The following is a 27,726-nucleotide window of genomic DNA, read 5'->3' on the forward strand; positions in this document are numbered from 1 at the left end:
GGACCCTCTACATAGGAGTGCTCAATGCAAAAAATCTGTGTGCGCACAGCCAGAGAGGGGGGGGGGGCGCTGCGAGCGCGCGACGTGAGCAGACGTGTGTCTCTTCGGCTCCGCCGATTTTCGGCTGGGGCCACGTCCCAAATCATTCTACCCCGGCAAAACTGGCGTCAAACGCGCCGGAAAACGAAGCGGAACACTTGGACTCTGAATTCGTCCAGGTAGGCTGATTTTCTCTAAAATTACGGCCGTTTTTCGACCGACCACGTCGGCGCCGTCGTTAAGCCTAACGGCGTCGCCAACGCCTGGCCTGGTGGAATTAGCCCTCCGAGGACAAGATGGCGATTTCCGCGCAAGAAGTGCGCGGCTACGACCCTGAGGCGATGTTGTGGACCTCGGTGCCCACCACCGGAGATTGAAATTCGACGGTTACTCCCAAAATTCGGAGTCAAGCTTTGCTTCAAGCGGCTGCACGCCGCTCCCAAGACAAAGCCCAGATGGCGGCGTTCGGCGCCGCCCCGGCCGCCGGTTCGTCGGTCGCAAACGTGAACGCTCCCGCGACGCGCGCCACGGGAAGCGAGGACAAGGCGTTCTCGAAGTGGAAGCCGCGTCCAATGCCCAAACCGACACCTGAAGACTACGTCATAGTTATAAAGCCCAGAGAAAGCGTTTCTCTTCACGAGGCGTTCACAGAAACCGGCTACGGCACTGCCATTTCAGCGTACCTCGGGTTGAAACGGGCCCGCGCCATCTCCGTTCTACCCTCACGAGAGCAAAACCTCATCATTGTGCATACCCCGGACATCGAGGCGGCCGACCAGCTTATCGGGGACTTCGCAGTAAATTCCGCCAATGGGTCGATCCCGCTTCGGGGTTACCTAAGACAAGACGGCGGCAACATGTGCCACGGCGTGATCGTGGTCCGTAATTCGGACACCACGGAAACTCCTAAAGACCGAGTGTGCTGGCGCGCCTGCACCATCCTGGAAATCCGGAAGTTCGGGACATCCAACAAAGCACGCATCACTTTCGCGGGTAAGGAGAAGCCCCGTTACGTACATTATGACAACATGGTCGTCTCTGTGAGAAACTACTACAAAACTATCCCGGCGTGCGGCCAGTGTGGGGTCGTCGGGCATCGCGCTGATGCGTGTCCAAACCTGCGATCGAACACCTGTGGACTTTGCGGATTCCAAGCTCCGCTAGTGGAGGGGGTGCGGGCTCCTCACAACTGTGTTCCCCGGTGTTCTCTGTGCGGTGGCTCCCATGCCACCAACTCTCGTGACTGTGCAGCAAAATTCCGCACACCCAAGACGAAAAAGAAAAAAACGGCGTCCAAGAAGAAAAGCCGCTATCTTGGGCCTCCCGGCGATCAGCATGGCCAGGAAATCTCCAACACCGAGAACCCACCTACCGGAGGTGCTGCAAGACAACCTTCCAAGGTGTCGCCACCACACGGCGGACTGGCGAAACAGTCGACAGAAACGCGCGGTGATACCAGGGCCTGGGTCAACGCAGTCAGAAATGGCCACCAGGTGAGCGGTTCGGGTGGGGCTGCTTCTCTCTCCCCCCTTTCCACTCCCTTTCCAAGGGCGCATAGCGCCGAGCAAGATCAAATAGCAGCACTCAGGGCCCAAAATGAGATGCTGCTAAAGAAAATTAACGAATTGGAATCTAAAATCAACCAGTCTTCTTCTCCCCCCTGGCCTCCCGCGGCTGAGGTAATGGAGAGTGAGCTCGTGGTACCGAAGGCGGTAACAAGTTTGGAGGCCGCATTCGAGGCCCGCCTCGGGGCCACAGAGGCCCGATTCGCCGCTATATAGAAAATCAAATTTCAATGATGGTAAACGCCATCTCCAAATTGCAAGAGACAATCCCCGCGATGATTCCCCAACAAATTGCGAATTCCTTGCGCTCCTCGCGCAGGCCCGGCGATCCCTTACCCGGCCGCCCTCACAAAACTTCTAGACGCACCCCCGAGGTAGCCGACGACGACAACTGCTCACTCTCTGGTATGGAGGATACCCCCTTTCCTGCGAGTGTTGGCTGCGCAGCAGTGTCAGTACAACCCCTCCTCAATCTAAATGACCATGGCGAGCAGCCCTAAGATCAGGCGCTCCCCAAGAACAAATTCGGCCACCCCGTCCAAATTGTCCAGTGGAACTGTCGGGGCTTCTGTTCTCGCGCAAACAGGGCGGATCTCCGACTTTACCTTTCAACTTTCGATTCTCTTCCCGCGGTGGTTGCCCTCCAGGTGCCAGGGAGTGGCGTCACCCTCAAAATTACATCCCCTTTCAGCAGGACCCCTCTTCCTGCGTCTGCGTGCATAAAAATTATACGGCTAATCTAGTTGACTTGGAACTTTACACAGAATATTCCTATGCGATGGTGACACTTCTTCCGCTCAAGAAACAAGATGCACCACTCCACGTACTCAACATATACTATTCTCCCAAACTCAAAAATGTAACGTTCGCAGCACTCTTTAGCCACGCTCTAAAGGCTGCAGGCAGGGACCCCCTGGTGATTGTGGGCGATTTCAACGCCCACAGTACACTATGGGGATACGTGCGTGAAGAGAAGCGGGGACGCAAGCTAGCGGAACTCGCGTCCACGCTGGGCCTGACTCTTCACACTGCCCCTGCACATCCAACGCGGCTGGGTAATTCCGTGACCCGGGATACATGTCCGGATCTCACCTTTACCAAAAACATTGTACACGCAGAATGGATCAACACCGAGGAAACCCTCGGTAGTGACCACTGCCTTATCAATACCACCGTAAGGACAAAACCATTGGCAAGACCCCATGCACAAGCTTGGCTTCCAGACTGGAATAAGTTCCGGCAAAACTACATCTATTCGTCGTCTATCCACGAACAAGGCTATCACGCGTGGGCACAAGGATTGGTTACACACCTTCGTTCGGTGGAAACACAAATTCAGCTCTCGGAGGCCACTCCGGAGGTGGACAACAACCTTCTGCACCTCTGGGAGGCGCGGCACAGCCTCGTCCGCAGATGGCGCCGCCAAAAACGTAACAGAAAGCTCAAAATTCGTATCGCCGAGCTCACCCAGCGAGCGGCAGAGTACACGGCCCAACTCGCCGACTCGAACTGGGTAGACCGCTGCAACACGGCGGCCAGACAAATGTCGAGCCGGAGCCCGTGGCGCCTTTTCCGCACCCTAATTGACCCGACTCAAACCCGCGCCGAGACACAAAAACATATCCAACGAGCTATTCATAGCTTCGATGGAAATACATCAAAATTAGCATGCAAACTGCGCGACCAGTATCTTTGCACTAAGCAGGACCCCGGAGGACCCGCGTTCTCGTATGCAAGTTCAGAGAACGCGAATCTGGATCAACCGTTCCAGTTGCATGACCTCAAGGCGGCCCTAGCTAAAATGAAACGAGGAACGGCACCGGGCAGGGACAAGATAACTGTGAAAATGCTTTCTAATCTTCCCGATCCCGCCTACGAAACCCTCCTCGCTTTCATCAACTCGATCTGGCTTGGCGAGGCACCTCTACCAATTGAATGGAAGACTGCCCTGGTAACTTTCATTCCGAAAGCCAGCAAAGCCATAAACACAGACAACCTCCGCCCCATCTCCCTCACGTCTTGCGCGGGAAAGCTGATGGAGACCATGGTGCGGGATAGGCTGTCTGGGTTTCTGGAAAATGAACATACATTCGCAGACACCATGTTCGGTTTCCGCCCGCAGAGGTCCGCTCAAGATGTTCTGCTTCAACTCGACCGAGAAATTCTCAACCCTGTCGAATATCCCTTCAACGATATGGCAGTACTCGCCCTTGACTTGAAGGGGGCTTTCGACAATGTCACACACGAAATCATCCTGCAACATCTCTCCCAAACGAACTGTGGACATAACACGTTTCAGTACATCAAGCAATTTCTCTCGGATCGACGAAGTTTCATCCGAATACAAGACGAAGAACACGGCCCATATAAACTGGGAACGAGAGGAACCCCACAGGGTGCGGTCCTCTCGCCATTACTTTTCAATCTGGCCATGATGAAACTCCCGGCTCAGCTGGCGAAGGTCGAAGGCATCCAGCACGCGCTTTACGCCGACGACATAACCATCTGGGCCAAACACGGATCGGTTGGAGACATTGAGGCCAACCTGCAGCAAGCGGCGGAGATCGTGGACGCTTACGCCCGCCGCTGCGGCCTTCAGTGCTCACCGTCCAAATCCGAATTTGTGCACATTCGCCCGTCGCTTCAGTGCGCCACCAAAATGGAACTATCTCTGGCCAGCGGCCCGATATCCGAACACAATGAGATTAGAGTACTTGGTCTCCTTATCCACAAACATCGACGGGCTGATACCACACTAGCAAAACTGCGCAAGGTGGGGGACCAGGTGGGCCGGATGGTCCGCCGGGTTTCCAACAAACGCGGGGGGTTACGGTGCAGAGACGCTTTGCGGCTGGCGCATGCATTCGTGACCAGTCGAGTCCTCTACTCGACTCCTTACCTCCACCTGCGCAAGTTTGATGAGAACGCCCTCGAAGTGATTCTCAGAAAGATGTACAAGCGTGCCCTCGATCTCCCGATCACCACATCCAAACAGCGTCTCATGGGCCTGGGGATGGTTAACACATTCGCGGAGCTCCGGGAGGCGCACTTGACAAATCAATACACAAGGCTTTCAAAAACGCCGTCGGGTCACCGCCTATTAGCCCGACTACACATCCACCACCCAACACTTACGGAAGAGCGCGTACGCATTCCTGAAATCTGGAGATACGCCCTGCACGTACGCCCTCTTCCGGCCAACATCACACGTGACGACCACAGTGGCAGGCGCCTTGCGCGGGCGGAGGCACTGGCCCGTCACTATGGGAACAAACATGTCATCTTCTACGTGGACGCCTCAGGCCCCCACCATGGGGGGTGGTACACGGCCGCAGTCGTCCACCAAAAAATCGTGGTGAATGGCCTAACGTTCCGAGCTCAAGACATAACACATGCGGAAGAAGTTGCCATCGCGTTAGCCGCCGCAGACCAGGAGTCGCGAGTGATCGTCACCGACTCGAGAGGGGCCTGCAGAAATATTAAACAGGGGTACATTCCTCTCTTTGCGCATCGCATCCTTCAAAACAGTAACTACCTCGGGGCCCCCGCGTCTCGAACGATTGTATGGGCTCCAGCTCATATGGGCCTCGAAGGCAATGAAACGGCAGACGCCGCCGCCCGCGCACTCACTCTCTGGGCAACGCCTTCAGACCCTTTGGATAGGGATCCCGAACCCAATCCGGCCCTCACTTTCCGAGAAATTACTGAATTGTTCCAATTCGGCCATGCAATTTATCACAAGCCTTGTAAGGGCCTCACAAAGGTGGAGGAACGTACACTCCTCCGCCTTTACAGCAAAACGCTGCTGTGCCCGGCAGTTTTAAAACACTTTGATCCTGCCTGTACAGGAGAATGCCCACACTGTGCGGAGAAGTCTTCGGACATCTTTCACATGGTGTGGGCATGCCAGTCAACCCCGAACCTCGCCCCCAAACCCAACCCCACCGGGGAGGACTGGGAGGCAGGCCTGCTCGGCTGCTCGGACCTAGCAAGCCAGAAGGCCCTGGTCCACGGAGCCCGAGTCGCGGCGGTCGCCAATGGGCTCCTGTAATGAGGAGCCCACCTAGAGATTGCGAGAGGTTGCTCCGGCTACCTCAAGCATCCTCCCTGAAATAAAGTTTTTCACACACACACAGCCAGAGAGCAATTTTATGGCTTATGGTCGCAGTGTCAGCTTGCGAACTTGGATAATGACCGCGCTGACGGAGCTCGAGAGCGATGTTGCAATGCCGATCGAATAACTCGATATCAGCGACTCCACTGAGGGTGAAATGTGGATGTGCCTTGACGCGGAGCATGATGCAGACAAAATAGAAGAAAAAGAACAAAAAGGAGGGCGATCGAAATGAAGGCGGAGCCTTCAGCTGCGGAAGAGTGTTAGCCAAATAAACATTTGTCAAGGTTTTCTCACACTGAACGAGTGAGGTTGTACGGAGCATCAGGTGGGATTATGAGGCTGTCCATGCTTACGTACGCATCCAGCGCACATGAGTCAACGGGAGCTTCGGGTGGCGCGCTAGGCATACTTTAGAACTATATTCGGATACATCTCAAGAACGAAGCGTCTCTTTCCCTGTCAAAGGGCCTCCTCCAACTTATGGTGTCGCTGCGTTTTAATGAAGTCGCATCGCTGGCGAAAAAAACTAAAAATTGGCAATGGCTTAACTTGCGTAGCCCAGGAATTCAGAGAAAAGCACGCTTGCTAAGCGTCGGAGGTTCGTCAATGGCAGCACCGCTACACGCTCGCGACAGCCGTTCTATATATGCCCACACCACCACGTAGCTATCACGAGGCATACTTGGTCTTACGACATCCCCATCGGACGTGATTACGTTGCTTCAGATCACTCCATCGAATGTTCTTAAGGTCAGCCCAAAGGTCACCCAGTGTCAAAGGTCAGAGGTGAAACCAAAGTGAAAGGTCAACTAAAGGTCATGGGTCAGGGTTCGGCACCATAACTGGCCACATATGGTCATAACCGGCCAACGTGGAAGGTCGTTCAAGGTCATTCTCCGGCCTACGCGACGATTGCTTTACCCAGAGTAGTGAAGTTTTTCGCTTCAAAAGCAACGTTCCCCTGCGCGCTCACAGTGCTCATGGGCTTTTATCGAAGGCCGCGTCCAGTGGCTTGGTCCGTCCGTCCGTCCGTCAACCTCACCAGCCAGGTCGGGCTAGTAGTCCGAGGTTGGTGGCCTTCACTCAAATCACGAGGAAGGATTCGGTGAAGTATGTAGTTTGTATGTTGTATGCACGATTGGCGGGCATGGTGATAACCGTCAGTCTGGTATTTCCTCACCGTCCACACGCTAAGGAAAGCCGCCGCTGTGTTCTGTGATGTTCGCTCCGTTCAGCGGCGATTCAAAACGTTAAGAGCCGTGCATTGGTCGTAATCGTGCTTTTTAGATGTACTTCCCTTGTGCGCGAACTTCTAAGTTTGTGTCATGATGATCATGGGTTTTTATGGCGCAAGGGCATCGATGGCCAAAGAGCGCCATGGCACAAAATATTTTCGGCTTCACAAGGTGGGGTCAAAGGCCCATTTCCCAAGCATTTGACCCTAGATAAGCCGAGCACCAGGCAAGGGGGGAAGCTTGTACCCAGGCGGCACTGGGGATCGAACACAGCACATCCCGCATGCGAGGCGGATGCTCTCAAACCACTAGGCCACCGCTGCGGTTCTGAGTGTGTGTGTGCGTGCAGCTCCCCCTCCTGTTCCGTCCTTTGGTGTCAGTGAAAACAGTTCTTTATGTATTTTAATTTATTTTCAAAAGCTTTTCGGACATCACAACATCAAACAAACAAAAACAATCAACAGCCGGTACAGTTTCGATTCCTTAGAAGAGGTACTTCCACCGTTCGCATTGGCTCTTGCGGAATTCCTGAGTCTCGTTAAACTGGCCGTGGCCCATCACGATCATGACGGGCGATTGCTTGGTGTACCTTGGCCACTTCCGTTTTTCGGGAAGCTCGGGGAAGCTGCGAAAAAGAAAACAGCAGATCTAATGTTACCCGCAACGATAGCGCAGCGCTGTTAGCGACTCGGCAGCAGCGAGTGCTCAATTTACATCATCCGTGTGGAATGAGCGAACTCTTTGCGCCATGACACCGCTGTGACTTGCTCCCTGAAAAAACTTGCCAGGAAAGTAGTCACTGCGGAATAAAAAAAATAAAACTAAATCTGGAGAGGTAGAACTTGGTGAAACCAAGTGTGTTCTTTAATACCACTCTTTTAATGTGTTTTCATGCATCAATATCACGTGCTGGAGAAAGAGAGAGAGAGATAAGGAGGAAGAAGTAAGGCAAGGATGTTTACCAGAAGGGTGTTCTGGTTTTCTACAATGCCCTGACGTGCTGGGAAAGTGTGGTAAGCACATTGCTTGAGTGGTTCAGTGGCAGTCTTAAAATATACAGTTTTTCTTTCGCCGTTTCCAGCGCGAAAATTTTCTTCTTTGGAAAAAAGCCGCGTTTAGTTGGGGGCGAAACCCAAAAGGCGCCCATGTGCTGTGAGATGTCAGTGCACGTTAAAGATCTCCAGCTGGTCGAAATGATTCCGGAGCCCTCCATCACAGCACCTCTTTCTTCCTTTCTTCTTTCACTGCCTCTTTTATCTCTTCCCTTGCGGCGCGGTTCAGGTGTCCGCCCATGTGTTAGACAGATACGGCGCCATTTCCTTTCACCAAAAAACGAATTTTCAAGTTTCTCTTCCTTTCAGCCAATTTTTCTTCGGTGCACTTGTCTGCTCAAGCACTGGCGGCGTCAAACTTTGCTACCTGCCAACTGACAGGTGAAACGGGTGGTGCACGGGTGCACCACCTGCCACGGGTGGCACACCGAAAAGCCGGCTGTGGCCTGCCATGGTTGGGGAAGAACCCAGGGGGTGGCTACCACAGAACGAAAAGATTTTTATGCTGTCACAATGTTACAGCCAGTGGTAATTAAGTGTACTAGTTTTTAAAGTCACTGATGGAACCAGAAACTGGTGGAGAGAAGGAATTCGGCCTTCACCCACCAGACTATTCAGGAGTCCACTTTTCTTCAACCCCTGTGTTGGGGCACGTTAGCCACTTTCCAGATATTGTGTGTGCGTGTGTGTGTGCGTGTGTGCGTGTGCGTGCGTGCGTGTGTGTGTGTGGGGGGGTAGGGATTGTGAACTCTTGCATGGTCCTTAATCTGTTCGATTTGAATTTGGTGTTTAGTACTTTTTGGTTTCCCCGTGCATCACATGTTTGTCGAAAGCTTGTATTAGCGAGGATAAAGTCTGAATGGTTCAGTAGGCACACTACTCACTCTATAAGATGAATGGAAAGACATCAGTTAACTTCATGCATGCTTCTAAAAGCACAGATTCTAGCGATCCGTCAACAAAATATGAGGTTCTGTATGCACCCTTGATTACAGTAGGCACACCAGAATATCGCAAGTATTTATGACCTTCAAGTTAATGAAAATGCAGTCGTCTGAATTATTAATAAAGACAGAAATCATCCCTTAGTATGACAAAACTCGTGCCGGCCTATCGGAATGCAGAATTATTCGTCAAGGCGACAGCATTCACAACGACATGTAACTATCGTCGGCACCGCAGTAATTCCGGTTGGATTAAACAAATTCTTGTCCCTGAGACAAAGCCACCTTTGTAGCGATGCCAGGAGACCAGGCTATAATACAGGAAATGCTACCAGATAGGTCAACTGAAGAATCCCTCTTTAGACTAAACATATAGGCTCTACAATTAAGCAAATTCGTTATAAAAAAAGGAACACTTCTGACCGCTATTTCTAGAGCGAGAGCTGTGCTCCTGCCGCTCTTCAAGGTCATGTCGGTATGAGAAACAACCTTGGGAGGCAGCGGAGTGCGAAATAAAAATAATAAAATATAAATGAAAGCATCACTGGATCTCTCCACATTGGTCTTTCGCCGCAAGATATCACGACTATGCCTCTTTCACAAGATATTCTATCATTTCACGCACCTGCGCCGATCTATCCTTCATCCACCAGCACGTTCATCTTGACGCTTATTCAATAGCTTAAGTATACAGCGTCTGCATGGATCAACATCTGCTTTTAATAAGTCATTTCTACCAATTGCAATTCAGGAATGGAATGAATTGCCAGATTCTACTGTCATGAAAAGTGACCCTGTCAAATTCAAAGACTGGTTACTGTCTTTCTTTGAACAATAAATTCGTCTCTATTTCTTTTCTCGCCCATAGTTTGGTGTGCTTGAGCCACTCGTTTGTAAATCCCCTTCTCTACTCGATTGATTTTTTGTAACTGTCTTAATTGTGTTCTCATTTAATGTTACTGATTGTATTCGTTGTCCTAATTGCTCTCATTGTATGTTTTTATATATGTTTTAATAGATTTGTTCTTTTCTTTTTCAACCTCTTTGATTTTGTTCTCGTATTGTCCTACGTACGTCGCCCCCCCCCCTTATGTAATACCCTGTGAAGGGTCCTTAAGGGATCAATAAATGATGGTGATGAAAAAATGAAATAATGAAACGAAATAAAATTGAAGAAACAAAAATAAAACAAAATGTGGAAATCGAAACAAACAAAACTAAAAATGCATAAGAATTATAGGGTTCGGAACATATGCGACCAACCCTGCGCCAATTTTTTTTTCAACTAATCATTTCACTTACCCTTTTTCGGCGAAGCTGGTCAGTGCACGCACAAATTCCTCGCTCATACGGCCGTCAGGCGAGTCAGGATCTTCAGCATACTTATGACCAAAGAGGAACGCCAGCTCGGCTGCGTGTGGCACGCCAGTCCAGCCCGGGAACGGCGCCGTCGCCGACTTGTGGTCAAAGACGTAGGCGAACACTCTGTTTCCGCGTTCACTGTGCTTGTCTGCGAAGAAGCGCAGCGGGCAGTAGAACATCCTGTCCGCCGAGTAGTCGAGGTACTGTCGTCTCAGGGCGTTACCGTCCCCATTGGGGGCGTCGGCGATGTACTTGTCGAGCACGTCTGGCACGTCTTCCTTCAGCCAAGTTGACACCGTGGCGTGGAGGGCATCTCCGAGCTTTTCGGACACTTGGAGGTCCTCCGCCAACAGTTCTGGTTTTGGCGGGAACATTGGCATCAGAGCCCCTTCGTCCGAAGTGACTCCCGCCACGACGTCGATGGATCCGAAGAAGCCGCGATTCATTGCGACAAGAGGCATTTTGGGCAGGAATGAGTCGTGGTAGATGGGGTAGAAGGGGACTACCTTAGGGGCGACACTCTCGAAAGACGCCTTCATCAACTCATCGGCAGACTTGCGGCGGAAGCACCGTATGACGTCCTCGGCATTGGCCGAGAGGTCGATGGTTCCCTTCTTGGAGCAGCCCACAATATCGGCCACCTTGTTTCCTTTTACCATGCTTTCGTGGATCATGTCCCACATATCAATGTTGTACATGGTGCCGCTCAGGAGGACGGCCCTCTTGAAGAGCCCTTCGCTCATGGGCGACATGACATGGCAGTGGACGCTTGCCGCGCCTGCACTCTCACCGAATATAGTTACTCGCTCCGGATCGCCCCCGAATGAAGCAATGTTGCGCTGCACCCACTTGAGCACTTCGAGCTGGTCCAGGAGGCCCACATTTCCCGGGGCCTCGGGGGAGTTGGCGCTCATGAAGCCTAGTATGCCGAGGCGGTAGTTCATGGAGACAACCAGCACGTCCCCGAGCGTGGCCAAATTGGCGCCATTGTAGGAGGGCTCATTGGCGCTGCCGAACGTGAAGCCTCCGCCGTGGATCCAGACCATCACCGGTTGACTGGACCCCGGCTCCTTGGCCCTCTGAGGCACCCACACGTTGAGATGAAGGCAGTCCTCCGTATAGGCCACGTCACCCATCTTTATCAGTGGCATCTCCTCCTGAGGGACGGCGCAGCCGAGGAATGAGAATTAGCATTAGGCCGTTATTCTATAAAGCGTGGCATATGTTCTGGCCTCGTATGTTCAGATTAAAAACCAGTCCATACAAAAAAGTTAATGCAGTGATGACAGCATGCCAATAATTGTCTATAATAATACTGCAAGTTTTATCGGTTTTGCCACCCATCGCATATATAATCTAAAAAGGTTTTGGTACAGCCTTCGAGATAGACACTATCATTTGCAGCATTTAAGAGGAAATAGAAGCTAGCAACCTTGGAGTAGCGCGGATTTCTTACCACTACGCACGACCGTTTGTAAAGGAAAGGGCCTAATAAATTATTATTCTGTCTACAGGTGCTCACACTTTATCGTGACCTCCTAAAATTATTTCTGCCCTGGGGAACGTTTGTAACTAGCACTGAGCTCAAAGTACAGGTCACCTATCTCAGAACCACAAAATCGATTTTCTTCATCACAATGTATAGGACTAACTGCAAACTTCTGCTTTCAGCTACTTCAATAGCTACTACTGTAGCTTCTTGCTCGAGTATTGATTGATCTCTTTCTTTTCCCTGCCTTGATGTATAGGATTAGCCTGCTGCTCTTTTTGCTGTTTCTGCATGAATGTAGCATAAATTTTTTTTCATCGGGTTAGCGCTGCTTAGGTTTCTAAACGCATCAATTAGGTGCGAAATAACACAGTATAGAAAAATATGATGAAGTATGGTACCTGTTAAGCAATGAAAGAAAACATTAAAGAAAAACATTAAATTCTGCGTTCAATCAGCCGCTGAAGCTGTTGTAGAGAAGTTCACCGTTACTTTGTGCTAAATTTTAGTAGTTTCATCTGCATGCGTGTCTGCCTGTCTCTCTGCTTGTCGGCCTGTCTATATGTGCTCCTGGAATTTTCGCTCTAAAAAAAAAAGAAGGCAAGGTGTGCGCATGATACTGCCAAACGCGCTCACGCCCTTCTATTAAGATTAAGGTGAATTCCAGATTTTCCGTCGTTTGTATATTCGTATTTCTTTTTTTTTACAGCTGGAGAATGCCTTCTTAGACTCCTTAGGTACGAAAAAAAACTCAGGGGGGCAGTTTGTTGACCTAAAGTGTGGTGAGGCGAAAGCCTTTAGCGAGATGTTGCTTGTGCCACTGATGTGTGGTTAAGATGTTAATTAAGTACACATTACTACATATGCATTGCGCTATCGTGGAGGTTGCGCGCACAAAACTCGTTCGACAGCTGCGAGGCATCTGGCGCGGGCGTCGGTGGCGCCACCTCGCGCATGCGCAGAGAACTAGCAATAGAGCAACATGGCCTCCGATATCACAACATCCTGCGGGTGATATCGGAGGTCATGGGCGCAAGAGCGTAACGGACGGACGGACGCGAGCATGAGCCATTAAATTACTTCGCCTTAAAAATTTGCAATACAGCTATGAGTGCGAAAGAATAATGCAGCACCACTGTCACAGTAGGAGCGCACCTGAGGGCATGCCGTGAGTTTAAGGGTAGTAGTGTCCAGGGTGCCTTCCCATGGAGCCTTGCGCACGGGAGGCCGGAACCGCAGCTTTCCCAGAGGAGGCTCGGCGAACGGGATGCCGCGGTACTCTTCCACGTTCCGGCCTATGGCACGCACAAGCCTGCCACGGACCTTACCCTCCGTGGTGTCCCTTTCCACGTAGGACTCATCCCCAGCCGCGGCGACCCACAGTAACAGGGCGGCCAGGAAGAGGGAGACCGCGAACGCCATCTTTGTGGCTGAAAAGGTAAAAAAAAAGAAGCAAAAGCAGTTTGCCGTACCTGAAGTGGCAACAAAAGGCTATACAAGGGGTATGCCAAAGTATAGTTTTGCGCATTAACAATGAATATAAACCCGCTAGACGGACAACACAAGAAGTAAGGAAGAAGGGAGGAAGAAGCCATCGGTTGTTCGCGAAGTGACTTCCACGGAGAACCCATCGTAACTCATTCACTCAGTGACGCCTGTGACTCCGTGTACGCTGGCCGCTCACAAGAGACATAGAATGTGCGGCAACACGAAAGGGTTACATACAGCTCGACCAGTACTCTTCGCTCACAGAACCTTCGATCGAAATGCGCTCACCGCAGACAAGAAACACTTCCGGGAACTTGGCTTAAAGAACTGAACTCCTTAGCCGCAGGGCCATTCGATTCGCTATGCTGTGCGCGCAGTGCACTGTCATCTGAACTGGTTCGCGCTTCCAGACTTCTCGATAGAAAATAAGCGCAAATCAGTGAACAGTCAGCGACTACGTGGCAGTTTCTCTAATTGGGCGTCATTATAAATGTTCACGGCCAGGGGTTCTATCCGAACCAGGAATGGGTACAAGTAGGCGTGCTCTAATTGTAAACTTTAGGCTTGTGTTTGACACAATACGGTCTTAGGCGAAATCGCTTGGAAGACAAAATAGTACTGCAACTGTTTTGCCTCCTGGACTCGGTAAATCCGCGAAAGCAAATTTAAAAAAATTTGGGCTATGACTGGGATTTCTGCGGAGGAAAAACGATAGCATTCTTTTTTTCACTCACGAATCTATTCCAGTTCTGATTCGTTTTCCAAGTCTCAGTACATTGTCTTCCACTACCCAATCTACTCAAATTGTGGTTCTCTTCAAATTCGTACTACCCAGCTACGTGAAATTTTTTGAACGTTACCAAAGTAATGTTCAATAGTCTAGCAAGGGAACGGCAATTCACAATTGGCAGCGAGGTGCTGGAAGTGGTAAGGGAATAAGTCTACTTAGGGCAGGTAGTGACAGCCTATCCGGATCATGAGAGGGAAATAACTAGAAGGATAAGAATGGGGTGGAGCGCTTATGGCAGGTTCTCTCGGATCATGAATAGCAGGTTACCAATATCCCTCAAGAGAAAAGTGTACAACAGCTGTATCTTACCGGTACTGACCTACGGGGCAGATACGTTGAGGCTAACGAAAAGGGTTCAGCTCAAGTTAAGGACAACGCGGCGAGCCACGCAAAGAAAAATTATAGGTGTAACGCTAAGAGACCGGAAGCAGGCAGAGTCGGTGAAGGAACAAACGCATGTTAATGACATCCTAATCGAGATCAAGAGAAGGAAATGGGCTTGGGCAGGGCATGTAATGCAAGATAACCGCTGGTCCTTAAGGGTAACGGAGTGGATTCCAACAGAAGGAAAGCGTAGCAGGGGGCGGCAGAAGGTTAGGTGGGCGGATGAGATTAAGAAGTTTGCAGGCATACGGTGGGCGCAGCAGGCAAAGGACAGGGTTAATTGGAGAGACATGGGAGAGGTCTTTGCCCTGCAGTGGGTGTAGTCAGGTTGATGATGATGATGATGATGACGATTAATCGCAGCGATCCCTCATACCATTACCGGCGCAGTGGTACTGTGGCTTAGCAATGGCCAACTGCACTGGCAAGTGGATGCTTCAAGCGGCCACTGATGGGGCTTGTGAGATCCAATTTGCTCTTCCCCAGCAATGCAAGAAAGAATAGGTTCCGCATGCCTGATTATTGCATAGTTCTTCGGGAGGCTGTTAATTTTCGGCGTAGGCCTGCTGTTGCCTGAGTTACTTTTTAAAGCGATATTTACTGCCTCATGGCATTAAAGTGGCCATATCTAAGGAGGCTTGAAAGTAAAGGATAGTTAAAGATACAATTTATGTACAAATTGTGGGTGAGGTTAAAGCAAAAGAAATTACCATGCTATTGGGTTCCTGATATTCGGGGAGTGTTATGAAAACAGAACCAATGTGTTCGTAGCGTGACAATATTAGAATCGCAACACTAAGCGACTCTTACGAGCGCCCACTTAGCGCACTAAAGCCAAACAGTTTTAATGCTTTTCACGGGCAGATTTATTACGCGGGAGTGTATATCTGTTATGTATGGTATGTTGGAATATGTGTGCTTGTAAATTAATCAAATCAATGAAATAACTTGTTTGAGCTTACGGGATAACCCGTGCTTTGTTCCGGAGTGTTTTGAGTACATGTTCATGATTTAGGTCAGGAAAAATTTTCAAAAAAAAAAGAGAGCTATACTTGATGTGAGATAGAAATAAATAATTATACATGGCGTCCCAGGTAAAGGGTGACCAAGATTTTAAACAAAACAAAGTATCGAAGCTGGGTGAAAAGAACTAAGTTGATGTTCGACAAGTACCAACTAGCCCAGCAACATACTCTGCATAAGTGTTGTTAAGCCTCGCATGATTTAGTCCGGATATTTTTATTTTAGTTCTGGAAACTTAATTCGTAAACACTCGTTAGATGGTATTTTATATACTGGTTTGAGGAATAAAGTGTCAGTGCGAAAGGTCACATCTCCTTTAAAACTAAATGGCTGAAAGTTTGCCCCTGGGTGCCATAAACATTTTTAGCAGCCTTTAAAAAGCAAGCAAAATAAAACAGCTACAACGTGAGAACGATGCTTTTTTTCACGTTTCAATGCCCATATGAGAACAAAATCTTCTTTTCTCTAGAACATTTGACTGATTTGCCAGATTAGATCGATTTTGGTGTTTCGGCACTGAAATTTCATACCATCGTTAAAGATTCCACAAATCTCTCTACATTGCTGTGAAAAATACTCGTAGGTGTTTTGATTTCAAAAATTGAATAATTGGCGTACTAGAGCCAGTTTAGGCTATATATGTATACAGATATTTTATGAGATAAATGGTTAGCGAAAGGTTCAGCGTGGTAATCCAAATCTTTAGAAAAATTTGTGTCCGATATATATGATTTGCTTTCGTAAAAATAGTATAATACTCGTTTTCCTCTCTAGCGCATTTTCTGTATATTTACCCTTGCAAAAATCGAATTCTCTCCCTTACTCTCGGACAAGCTTAGTGGCATGTGTCTGGGATATTTAGTCTAGAACAAAATTTTAAGAAGAACGATGGCAGTGACACTCTGCCATGTTATGTTTACTTGCAGCTTTGAAAACTGAAAAACATTGTAAGGGTGTCGGAAGGCGTAGAGAGAAAAAAATATTACAAGTGTTGTTCTTCAAGGAAGTGATAAACACAGCTGTGCTGCGCCTCTGTTCACCTACTTCCCTCTCTCCCCTAAGAGACGCGCCGGAACTACAAACGACAGAAGGAGCAGTTTTAATCGCACTATGGGGACAAATTTAAGTTCGCCTGTGTCGATGATTATCGCATTTTGACTACGAAGATGCTACTATCCCTCAAAATGGGACATTTATAGGCTGAAAAAGACTAAAAAATGAAAGGCAGTTGTCGCCACAAAGGGCTGTGTTTACAAAAAACGGCATCAAGACATTTTTCTTTTTTTTTAGCGGGATCCTTCAAGATAGGGTACATTTCCGTTCGCGTCCAAACGGGGATCACAGAACCCTTTTCCCTGGTTGCATCACGAGAATCGATGGAGTGGGAGTGAACTTTGCAATCGAATTCTCTCTGCCCCGAAGGCTTGTATTGCTTCTAAAGATCGACATAACAGGACGAAACCACGCATTCCATTTCTACTAAGAACGAGATGGATTGCGAAATTACACTCGTGTCCATTTAAAAGCACCTTCTCAGTGACAGTCCTCAAAAACATTCTCACGGGCTAGAAAGTGAACGCAATACCAGACACAGCCATTCCAACACGGCCTACCGCGATGTAAACCCATAAAAAGCTATCGTAATGCAGCAACCACCGACTAGGCAGCAAAATAGAACCGAAGCAGAGAACGGAACCTTTCGTTTGGCAAGGTTGTCAGACAGGGACTCATTGAAATCGAGAGAAAGAAACACTATTTGCGGTTTCTTATGTCTACCTGCTCAGCGCAGGAGTCTTGTCATTTGCATATGGCTTCTAGCCAAGCGATCGAGACGCAAGAAGCTAAAGATTATTCCAAAAAAGCAGGTTGCGAAAGTACTCCGTGGAACACGTCTCACTAGCAGACGCCATCATCGACCTTGCGCCTTCAGCAGAAGGAAAACACACTTCGAAAGAACATGCCGCGAATAAACTTCCAGTGCTACTTGAACAGTTCACTTTTTTCCAGACGCTATATGTACGTCAAGGTGCGTCAGCGGCTGCGGTGCACGTGAGCTGAGCAACGGCGCATTGGATGGAAGAGCAATGCGAGAACGCCTCTGTATCCACGTTATCAATGCAGGCTACAAGTACCCGCGGGTGGCCAAAAATTATTAAGAAATGTTCAACTTCGGCTACCTCACAGCCCCGTATCTTGCTCCGGGACATAAATAGCTATCAGTGACATCCAATCACTACAGTATGCTTTTAAAAACTATGAACATTAGCTTTTTGTGTTCACATATCTAATGGCGCCGGTTTGCACGCCCAGCGAAATCCGCTTTGAAAATTGGTAAATCAAAAATTCGTTTTTAGCGAAAAGAATTAACGCAGTATCTCTCTGTCATCTCGGTGGACACTTGAACCGCGCCGTAAGGGAAGGGATAGAGGAGATAGTGACAAAATAAAGGAAGAAATAGGTGCCGTAATGGAGGGCTCCGGAATAATTTCGACCGCCTGGGGATCTTTAACATGCACTGACATCGCACAGCACACAGGCGAATTTGCGTTTCACCTCCACCGAAACGCGGCCGCCGTGGTCGGGTTCGAGCCCGGGAACTCCGGATCAGTAGTCGAGCGCCTTAACCACTGAGCCACCGCGGCGGGTTACCGGTGACTGATTTTTGGGGAATTGATTTTTCAGAGGCATGAACTTTTTCCAATGGTGTCATTCAGTGAACACGGATTTTCGGTCAGAGAAGGAAAGCAACAAGTGTGGAGAGGGAACGATAAGGATATGACAAGATGTCAGGCACTTACAGAAATTGCGATTTAATGAGAAGCGATGTTTGTTACATCTAATCGCGAACAGTCTGCTGCAGTTGGCGTAACATATGGAGTGCCCCTTCTATTTATCATTCACATTACTGACGTCACAGCAGTAGGATATAAAATCATCAGTGTTAGCGAACACCGAAAGCCGCTGAATTGTATTTAGTAAGCCAAGTAACTAATTTTTCACACTGAACTTTTTAACTATCACTGCTAGACAACTGGTTGCAATTATTGATTTGTAGCCGATCATTAGTAATAGCCATATCAGTTTTTAGAATTTCTAAAACGCGATTATCCTCGGTGCTCTGGCTCGAAAAAATATGTCTATTCATCATTCCAAAACACATGCGGTTTCCAAAAGCATGCAGGCAAAGCAACTTTTCTAGTGCACATAACTATAGTCAAAAGGACTAATTTTGTCGACCAACAGCGCCAAGGATAAACGCGTTCTCTATGTTCTTAAAACTGATATGGCTATTACTAACGACCGGCTACAAATCTCTAATTGCAACTTGGCGCCCAGCTTTAATACCTAAATAGATAAATAATCAGAAAATATTTAACAAGCTTAGTAATTCAAACGATTCACCGGTGTTTGTGGTGTCCGCCAACGCTGGTATTAATAATGCTGAAAAAGCGATATTTTTACCTTAAGAAACCTATTTTTGAGAATTGCTTAGTCTGCTCTGAAACACCTGGTATTTATCCTTCATACATAAGTTTTTAAAGTACGACCATTCCTTTCATTGTCGCCACCGTTCGTAGCAATTGAATTATCGCTGTTATACAGGCCAATGACAAGGAGATAATAAGAATAGAAATCTAATAGACTCTTGGCACTGTCCTGCGCATTTGAAGAAACCAGAAAGAGTCACTAACATATGTCGGCCAGGGTGATGTTGCAGGATACCATAAACTGATTTTCGGAAAGTTCAGAAAACGTTCAAATGGACTTGTGCGGATGGTCTGCGGCCAGTAACCTCTCGTATATTATATCAGCGTCAGGCTGCGGCCTGGATGCCTTAACTTGTCGATGTTTGTTGAGTCGACACTCCATTTCCTGCAGCACTGTGTATTCGGCATGGCAGCAATCTCCTGGCAGTACAATAGTGGCCGCGTTTGGGCGATTTCGTTTTTCATGCTGAACGTGAAAGCGCGAAAAAGACAAGGTCACAGAAGAAGACAGACCACACGAGCTCTTACTTCCAACTGATTTTATTTCATGCAAGAAGCGGAATTTTATACTCCCGATATTGCCTGCGCATGCTTACGAGGCATTACCACAGAGTGGTGATAAACAACAGTTATCGAGCGACACACTTGAACGATGTAAGATATGCAATCTCCTTTTTTTGACAACCGAATTGACGGAGCACTTACGCAGCCATCACCAGCTCACGCTATCTCCAAAGTCTCAACAATTTCTCGGGAAATTTGACACTTGTTCTTATAAAGGACTTTGCACTTGTGAAAGCGAGGACGGCAACTCTTTTTTTCTTGAGCTTTTGCACTTGAGGCAATGAATGCTGATGTGCCCCCAATTATTGTTTTTCCCAACGAAGTCATGGTATATTGTATAGGCCAAACGGGAAGATGCCTAAATGAGCGATTGGGGGAGCATGACTACATGTGAACAACATTAAAGGGGGGCACATGAGCATTCATTGTCTCAACTGCAAAAGCACAAGGAAATAGGGTTGTCGCCCTCTATTTCACAAGTGCTAAGTCCTTATAAAAACAAATGTCAAATTACGCGAGAATTTTTTTTTTTAATTGGTTTTGGGGGAAAGGAAATGGCGCAGTGTCTGTCTCATATATCTTTGGACACCTGAACCGCGCCGTAAGGGAAGGGATAAAGGAGGGAGTGAAAGAAAGGAAGAATAGGTACCGTAGTGGAGGGCTCCGGAATAATTTCGACCACCTGGGGATCTTTAACGTGCACTGACATCGCACAGCACACGGGCGCCTTAGCGTTTTTCCTCCATAAAAACGCAGCCGCCGCGGTCGGGTTCGAACCCGGGAAAGTGCTGAGGATTTAGAGATAGCGTCAGTTGGCCATGGCTACGTAAGTGCTCCGTCAATTCTGTTGTCAAAAAAGTGGCAGTGGCTTAGCTCGGCTACGCCAGGATATACGTAGCGAGAGGTACGTTTTCCTGGGTGAGCGTGTCTTTTGGAAACTCGAATGGTGTGATCAGTCACACGACGGGCCTTAACATCCTCTTCTGTTGGTTCTCGTTGCCTGACGCCTTCCATAGCCTTCATCTCGGCGGCTATGCGGCATCTATTACGCTTGGCAGTCTGGCGTCTCCGTTTGGCAAGGCGTTCCTCTCTCTGCTAGGGCGTCTGCACTGCTCTCTTCGCCTTCTGACGCTCATTCTCTCTTTGTTGAGTAACCAACGGCCAGGCAACAACCTCAGGATCGGAAGAGTTAATCTTCTCCTGCCTATACCGCCGTTTAGCAGCGGCTGGACTCTCCTGTGCATCCATATCAAACGTTGTGATACAGACGTCCATTACATCTCCGCCATTTACTCGCAATCCTGCGTATGCGACGTGCGGTTCAGGTGATAGAGCGGCGTGCGGCGGTGCGGCGACGAAGAACGCGGCTCAGATGTGGGGTCTCTCTGGTTACCATGGTATCGGCGCATGCGCACAACTGCTAATCCGCGTGACGCCACGCTCGGCTCCGAAGGTGGAGCGGGCGCGCGGCCGCGGCGATGGCGAAGCGTACGCCGCACCTTGCTCCTCTCCGGTTGCCATGGTAACGGCGCATGGCACAACTGGTTTCTCCCTTGTACCGCGAAATGCTGGACTGGTAGCGGAGTGTCGCTTCTCTACAAAAAAGAGATGGCATATCTTACGTCATTCAAGTTTGCCGCTCGATAACTATTGCCTGTCACCACTCTGTGGTTATGCCTTGTAAGCATACGCAGGCAATGTCAGGAGTATAAAATTCCGCTTCTTGGATGAAATAAAATCAGTTGGAAGTAAGCGCTCGTGTCTTCTGTCTTCTTCTGTGTCTGTGTTTTTTGCGCTTTTATGTTCTGTTAGCGATATTTCATATTGATTGCACATTGATGTTAATACTCTTTTCTTGTTCTGCTTTGTGTTAGAACTTTTTGTGATATGCATCATGTATGCTAAATGCTGTGTGTATGCTATGGAAATAGTATAGATCAGTTTCATTTGTGAGCTTTTCGGGTTAATGTTTATTTATCTCTTTTTTGTAAACACACGCTACTGCCATGTATTGGATCTCCTGGGCCTAGTCAAGCTCATAGCTCTTAGCTCAGGAGACATTTCCAATTTCTGGAAAAATAAAATATATATGTATGTATATGTATGTTCAGCCTGAAAGTACGTCCGGACCACTGTATTATTCCTGCCATAGGAAGAAAATTAGGCGCTTTTTCTCCCCTGCTCGTTATGAAAATCATATATGTGCCTCGTACAGTGTTTCCTATACGCGCTCCTGTACGGAAATCCTGCTTTTGCAGCTAGCGTAGCAAAACTCGAGAAGCAATATAGCGGCAGCGCCGCCTCATTGCCTTGTAAGCCTCACGTCCTCTTAGAAAAAGCAAAGGTGCCGAGGAAGTTGAAAGCTACATAAATATTACGTGATTGCGTATACTGCTCCTTCGGTCGAAAAGCCGTCGGCGTATTAGAACTCGGCACCGCGTGTTTGAAAATAATCAGGGGCTGCGTAAAAAAAAAGAGATCGTGTCATGGTATTTTTGGTTGTAGTAATTGATGATTGAATGGTGTGTGACAGGCCGTGACGAGTTAGCGATATCGTTGTAATTTTTGAATTAAAGAAACAAAACAAAGTTGAAAAAGGGAGGTTCAAATGTGTCAAAATGCGCAGAATAAAAAGGCAATGCTTGATGACGCCAATTAAGGAAATTTAGAGTGTGTAATTGATCACTTAAGGAAATGAAACAATTGAACAATTATAAAATGTGTTCAAAGGTGTCAAACTACTGAGAAGGGAAAACCAATGTTCGGTGATGCTAAGTATCGGTGTATATCGTCGTTCTAATATAGCAGCAGATGACGAGTCCCAAAGAGTCGCATCAGCATCCGATGACGCACAAAACGGCGTGCGCTATCGCATAAACTCATACTCGCAGCACAAGAGTCCTCCAATGTTTTTGCTCACGCGTCCCTTACTGAAATTGAGAACGCAAGTATCCGTCTCACAAATGTGCGCCGTGCATTACCTGAGCGGAGATCTCACGTTTTTTTTTTTCGGATTTGAGCTATTTTCCACAAAATTCGGAAAGCGTAGCTTCTAAGCTGTTGTGTTTGACTTCAGTAATTTATCTCTGCCTGCCTAACTAACGTACTGTCAACAGCCCCTCACTTGCAGGTCCAACTAAGATAAAAATGATAAGTATTGATTGGTTCCCGCACGGATTTATCAGGAGCCATGGCGGAGAAGCAACGTTATTCCTTGCAGATTGGAAACAGCTCAAGACACAAGACCGATGGCGAACACGCGATATGCGGATACGATGGTGAATGCCCGGATATTACGCTCCAACCGATGTCGCTGACGAGCAAGTAATTGCAAAGCCGGAGACAATCCTGAATACCATGCGTGCGCTGCTTTCCTGCTTGCACACGCCAGCTGCCCAGAGTGCACTGCAGATGCTGGATTTGTTCAATCCATTGTTTGGAGCTCTCCAATAGCTGGCACAATGCATCCTCCAACCTCAACGTTCCGATAAGAAGTCGGGATGCCTTACGTTGTCATCCACATTATCAGCCGCGACGGCAAGCAGCCTTTCTCCACACTGGAACGTCTGGGCTGCCTGACTGCCTTGTGTTAGCGGTGGAAGACTCTCGGTCTGTTCTACTCAGGTCGCAGCGGTCGCCAGCCCTGAAGGTGTGCAGGCTACAGCTGCGGTGGCCTGTGACTTACAGTGCTTGTGTCATTGCTTGCCGTGGTTGCTACGAACTAAATTTCCCCTACTTCTTATTCTTTTGTGCCCCCTCATCTCTCTTCCCCAGTGCAGAGAAGCCAATCGGAACTTTCTTCTGGTTAACATCCCTGCCTTTCCTCTACCACTTTTCTCTCTCTCTCCTTTATTTTATTCCGTCCCAAATAGCGTAATTAGCCAGACCACATCGCGTGCAGAACGACGTTCTCAGCCATTGACCTCCTAGCAACTCCCCGATCCTGCACCATCTGCGACCGCGCTACGCCCGATACGCTTCACTTATCTCGGAAACCCATCTGCTACCCTAACGGACCAACGGCCACAGCTGTTATCCGTTCCCCGCCACCCCGACTCTTCGCAACGGAAACTAGGCGAACGCTAAAGCCTGGACTCCATGTACGCGAAAACTCACGCGAACGCGAAGGCGACGGCGGCAAGCGACGAGCGACGCCGTCGCGCGAAGCAAAATGCATGTGTCGCTTGCCGTGTCGCTCGGATCTGCACCCACAGAAAATTTCGCTCGTCGCCCGGAAGTCCCCCACGCGACTGGCCAATCAGAGCCCCCCAAAGCCGTTTCCGGTTTGTCCACGGTTTCTCACGGGCACATCTCACGAAACCAGCCCGTCGTCTTGGTCATCGCCACCGTCGAGAAAATATTTGGTTTTGTAGCTGAGAGGCAGACCCGCACGATTTCAATAATTAAAACAATCTACTTGTTGGGTGCGGAGGGCTAACAGCATTTGGAGAGGGCTACGCGAGCGGGCGTACTGCAGGGAGAGATGCGTGTCGAGCCGCGGGTACCGGCGCTCGATCCACCGTGCCGCTGCGCTCCACCTGTGCAGAAACACTCGCGGCGCGCATTCTCAGTGGTATATTATAGTTTGCTCACTTACAGTCAGGTTGCGGTGACAGTTTATGGGAGTGTTTTTACTAAGCCGGAGTGCACAGGCACCGAACGAAAGCACACCTCCCCCGTGAACCCGTGATGTGACTTCGTCTCCGCAAGCACGCCTTTGGCTATCTCCACTGCCGCTACACCGCTGCCGTAGAGGAAATATTCCTTTGGCCCTGACTATGAGGCACACTCACACAATTTTAAGAGAGAGAACAGGTTACGGGCGTGTTTCTAAGCTTGAGTGCGCAAAGCACGGAATCCGCTGCGCACGTCGCGGGTTCGCGTCGCCTGCCGCCTTCGCTTGCATGGAGATTGCCCACAAGCGACAGAGCGAACGCCAGCCGTCGCCGCCGCCGTCGCCTTCGCGTTCGCGTGAGTTTTCGCGTACATGGAGTCCAGGCTTAAAAGTTCACACATGAACCGTAGAGCATAAACGGGCCACCGACTCTTCTGCCCGCTATTCAGCATTCGCGCTTGGCGTCTGTCCGCGCCTGCAAAGCAAGGAAAAGGAAAGTGTCGCAATCAGGAAACGAAGTTGAATCAATAGGTGGCGAGCGCCTGCTTTTCCTTCTCAGACAGTTGTACTGGCACACTGCGCGGACATTTACCGTATATATAAGCAGCGTGTAGTTCTCATTCCGTTCTGTTCTTCAGTTCCACAATTTCTCTTAACATCCAAAAGCGGCACAGTTGATTGGGACACAAACCCGATCTCGTGTGACCTACAGAACGTTACGTTACGGAAAAAATATTCCAAAATTCGACGTGGGATAATAAATGTGCATCTAGTGGCAAGTGAGAACAAGTACAACTATTATAGGATACAACTAAAGTCTGCAATGAAGCTCCGCCCACATTTAGGACCGGCGCACAGAATTCTTCTACGACAAGAAAGCAGTCCGTTGTTAAAACGTTCCCCATTACCTAAACAAGAAACTAATCACAAGAAAAAAATTATAAACTCTAGAATTTTGATACCTGGCTCGTTTAATAAAGTCAAACATTAAAAAGCTCATTTCTTTTACTGACGTGATTGGCCAGTGGAGCAATAGAAGACATCGCGGACCATGCCCGAGTGTTAGCAACAGCAGATTTCTTTAAGTTGTGTCCTACTATAATGATCATGAAAGAGAAAAGAATAAACAATAAATAAAGAATAAAACGACTGCCCCCCCCCCCCTCCTTCCCAGTAAAGATGGGCGCAACTAAGTGCAGCTGTGAAACAGGTTCTTGCTCCTCTAGTCGTCTTCAAGCGCTTTTTCCCACCATGCATATGAACGAACTCGCCCAATTTTCTCCTATAATCAGCGTGAAACAGAAGCGGCTCTAATCATATTCAAAGCGCGGCGCTATGCTTCTGAAGCAAAGGTTTGGTCTGATCCTACGTTTCGACTTTTCAATCCAGAACCAAACAGCATATTACGACCTGCAGTGATTAGGAGAGTCGTCGACTTTCAAAAAGCCAACGAGCAGCATATATAAACACAGAGAGAACGGTACATAAGGCAGTGAGAAAATGTGTTGCCAGCTAACCAGTCTTTCAAGGCCGATAAACCAACGTGCGTATCAGTTTTCCGGCTAGTTTTTCGTCCTTTTAGAAGACAAGACAACGGTCATAAAGTCATCGTAGCTGGGCTATTGTTACAGCGATGAAAGTGCAGCTGCAGCATGTCCAACATTCTTGGAAAAAAGTTTCGGTTATAGGGAATGTTGTAAGGTATCGTCATGAACAAATTGAAGGTAGTGGTGCATTCTTCAGATGTGTAGCAAAATATTTCTTTTAGAGAGTTCCCATCGCTCGCATCCAGCAGTTAAGGCGGCCTTAAAAAACCAAAGGGGAACACTTTCTACGACAGGAAAAACCTTAATAGCAAAAAAAAAATGAAATCCTGCCGAGGGGAGATGTACAGATATATTGATATTTATAGTGAAATCTTAAAATATATGAAAAAGATTGCGTTCATAAACTGGCTCGCGTTCAAAAATGCTTTTGTCCAGAATTGTTAGGTATGGAAACACCAGAGTTCGTTCCCTTATCAAGCATAATCCGCCTCATTCTCCGACGCTGCAGGGCTACGTGCTTCCGCCGTTCGCTGTTGAGACTCACCGGCGCTAAGAAGCCGCTCCGGGAAGAAGCAGTGGTGGAGGGCTGCGCCAACGCCCAGAAAACCGGCACCGCCGCGGTATTCCCTGCCGGTCGGCACGCTGCGTCTGCCCTTGCTGCGGCCGCGCCCCACGAGCGCCCTCTGCCGCTCCTGAGAGGAGGAAAATACGGGCGATTAAAACCGAGAGAGAGAGAGAGAGAGGGAACACGCACTCACACACTATCTGCGCTACCACCGGTGTCGCAAGTGTGTCACGGCCGCCGAATGATGCGCAACGACTTTCCCGGTGCTCCCAGAACTGAGCGTATACGGAGGCCGGGAAAGACAAGGCCAGGGGGGCGACAACAGAGAGAGTGTTTTTCTGCAGCGCAGAGGACAAAGGGCAAGACAAGTGCACTTGTCTCGCCCTTTGTCCCCTGCGCTGCTGAAAAACAATGTCACACCAAGTTGCCCAAGCTTCTACAGTATCAACAGAGAGAGGATAGCAGGAGGGTTGTCGTGTGCCGCGATAGGTGGCGCTTTTTTCTATGGGGTAAATAAATTTGGCTCCAAATCCACGTTGTGAAGGTGATTTCACAGCGAAGCTGTAAAACGACACCCAATTGCCCATTGCGACGTCGATCGAAAATTCATACACGTGGCTCTACAAAGAGTAAAACCAGAAACAAGTGAAGTGTACATGCATTACCTTTTGTTACTTTACAGCGACATTCACGGCTACTTTAAGATCAGTATGGTGTAAACTGAGATTTTCAATTCTAACTGCAGGGATATTCTTTGCTAAGCTTATGTCAATGCATGGACCATGAATGGCGGTTGGTTGAGTTGCATTGGTGAAACGGTGTTCCCATTGTTCACACGTGCCTTATCATCCGCCATGTGGTTTTGATGCTTGTTTTGTGTTTTCTCTTAATGAAAACGAGTACTGAGTTGTAAGCTGTATGCGTGATCTCTAAAGAGATTTATCATATATATATATATATATATATATATATATATATATTTTAATGTTTAATTTTTACTTTTAATTTTATGTATTTTGTGTGCTTTTGAATTTAAAAAATTATTCCTGCTTTCTATTTTGTTTTTATTTTTTTGTACAGTACGACCGTTTTACGATCAGTATGATATACGATTTCTATGCCATTGGGTACTCTTCCATTCGGAGTAGCATTCAGTTTTAAGCCAGGCGTTTTTGCTGACGACGCCGATGACACGAAAATTTCCTGGGACAGTAGAAGTATACAGCTTCGCTGAAAAGAAAGTGTGAGAAGAATAGTTCAATCAACTCGTTAACGGCTTCCTGCGGAGATTTTGGCGTAATAAGTAGCCAGGAGAACTTCAGGCTTTGGCCTGCTGTGTCCAACGCGAAGGAAATCCAAGGCAGCCCTTGGGCAGCAAGTAATATTTGGCGAAAATGGCAGTTAAACTTCTTTCCCTCCTCCTGATCGCATGGCCGGATTGGGCTAGTCAGTTGCTCCT

General features: G+C 48.4%; 1 protein-coding gene and 1 pseudogene across 1 annotated transcript; one reads left to right on the plus strand and one right to left on the minus strand.

Moving 5' to 3' along the window:
• Positions 1 to 335: 335 nt before the first annotated feature.
• Positions 336 to 2,081, plus strand: LOC144109712 (uncharacterized; annotated as a pseudogene).
• A 5,338-nt stretch (positions 2,082 to 7,419) lies between these two features.
• Positions 7,420 to 26,394, minus strand: LOC144111446 (acetylcholinesterase-like). Its single transcript, XM_077644750.1, has 4 exons — positions 26,247 to 26,394; positions 12,959 to 13,233; positions 10,255 to 11,471; positions 7,420 to 7,581 (listed from the first exon to the last, which is right to left on the minus strand). The coding sequence occupies exons 2-4, from the start codon at positions 13,223 to 13,225 to the stop codon at positions 7,440 to 7,442; spliced, it is 1,626 nt and encodes a 541-aa protein (XP_077500876.1). The 5' UTR covers positions 13,226 to 13,233; positions 26,247 to 26,394; the 3' UTR covers positions 7,420 to 7,439.
• Between the last annotated feature and the right edge of the window lie 1,332 nt (positions 26,395 to 27,726).

This window comes from Amblyomma americanum, chromosome 11, assembly GCF_052857255.1.
Source record: "Amblyomma americanum isolate KBUSLIRL-KWMA chromosome 11, ASM5285725v1, whole genome shotgun sequence".
Classification (NCBI taxonomy): Eukaryota; Metazoa; Arthropoda; class Arachnida; order Ixodida; family Ixodidae; genus Amblyomma; species Amblyomma americanum.

Excerpts from the sequence above, each read along its gene's own strand:
- LOC144111446 (XM_077644750.1), bottom strand. The coding sequence starts at position 13,225 with ATGGCGTTCGCGGTCTCCCTCTTCCTGGCCGCCCTGTTACTGTGGGTC. Across the intron at positions 11,472-12,958 it reads AACTCACGGCATGCCCTCAG|GAGGAGATGCCACTGATAAA; the intron begins GTGCGCTCCTAC and ends GCCGTCCCTCAG. Across the intron at positions 7,582-10,254 it reads ACCAGCTTCGCCGAAAAAGG|CTTCCCCGAGCTTCCCGAAA; the intron begins GTAAGTGAAATG and ends TCTTTTTCGCAG.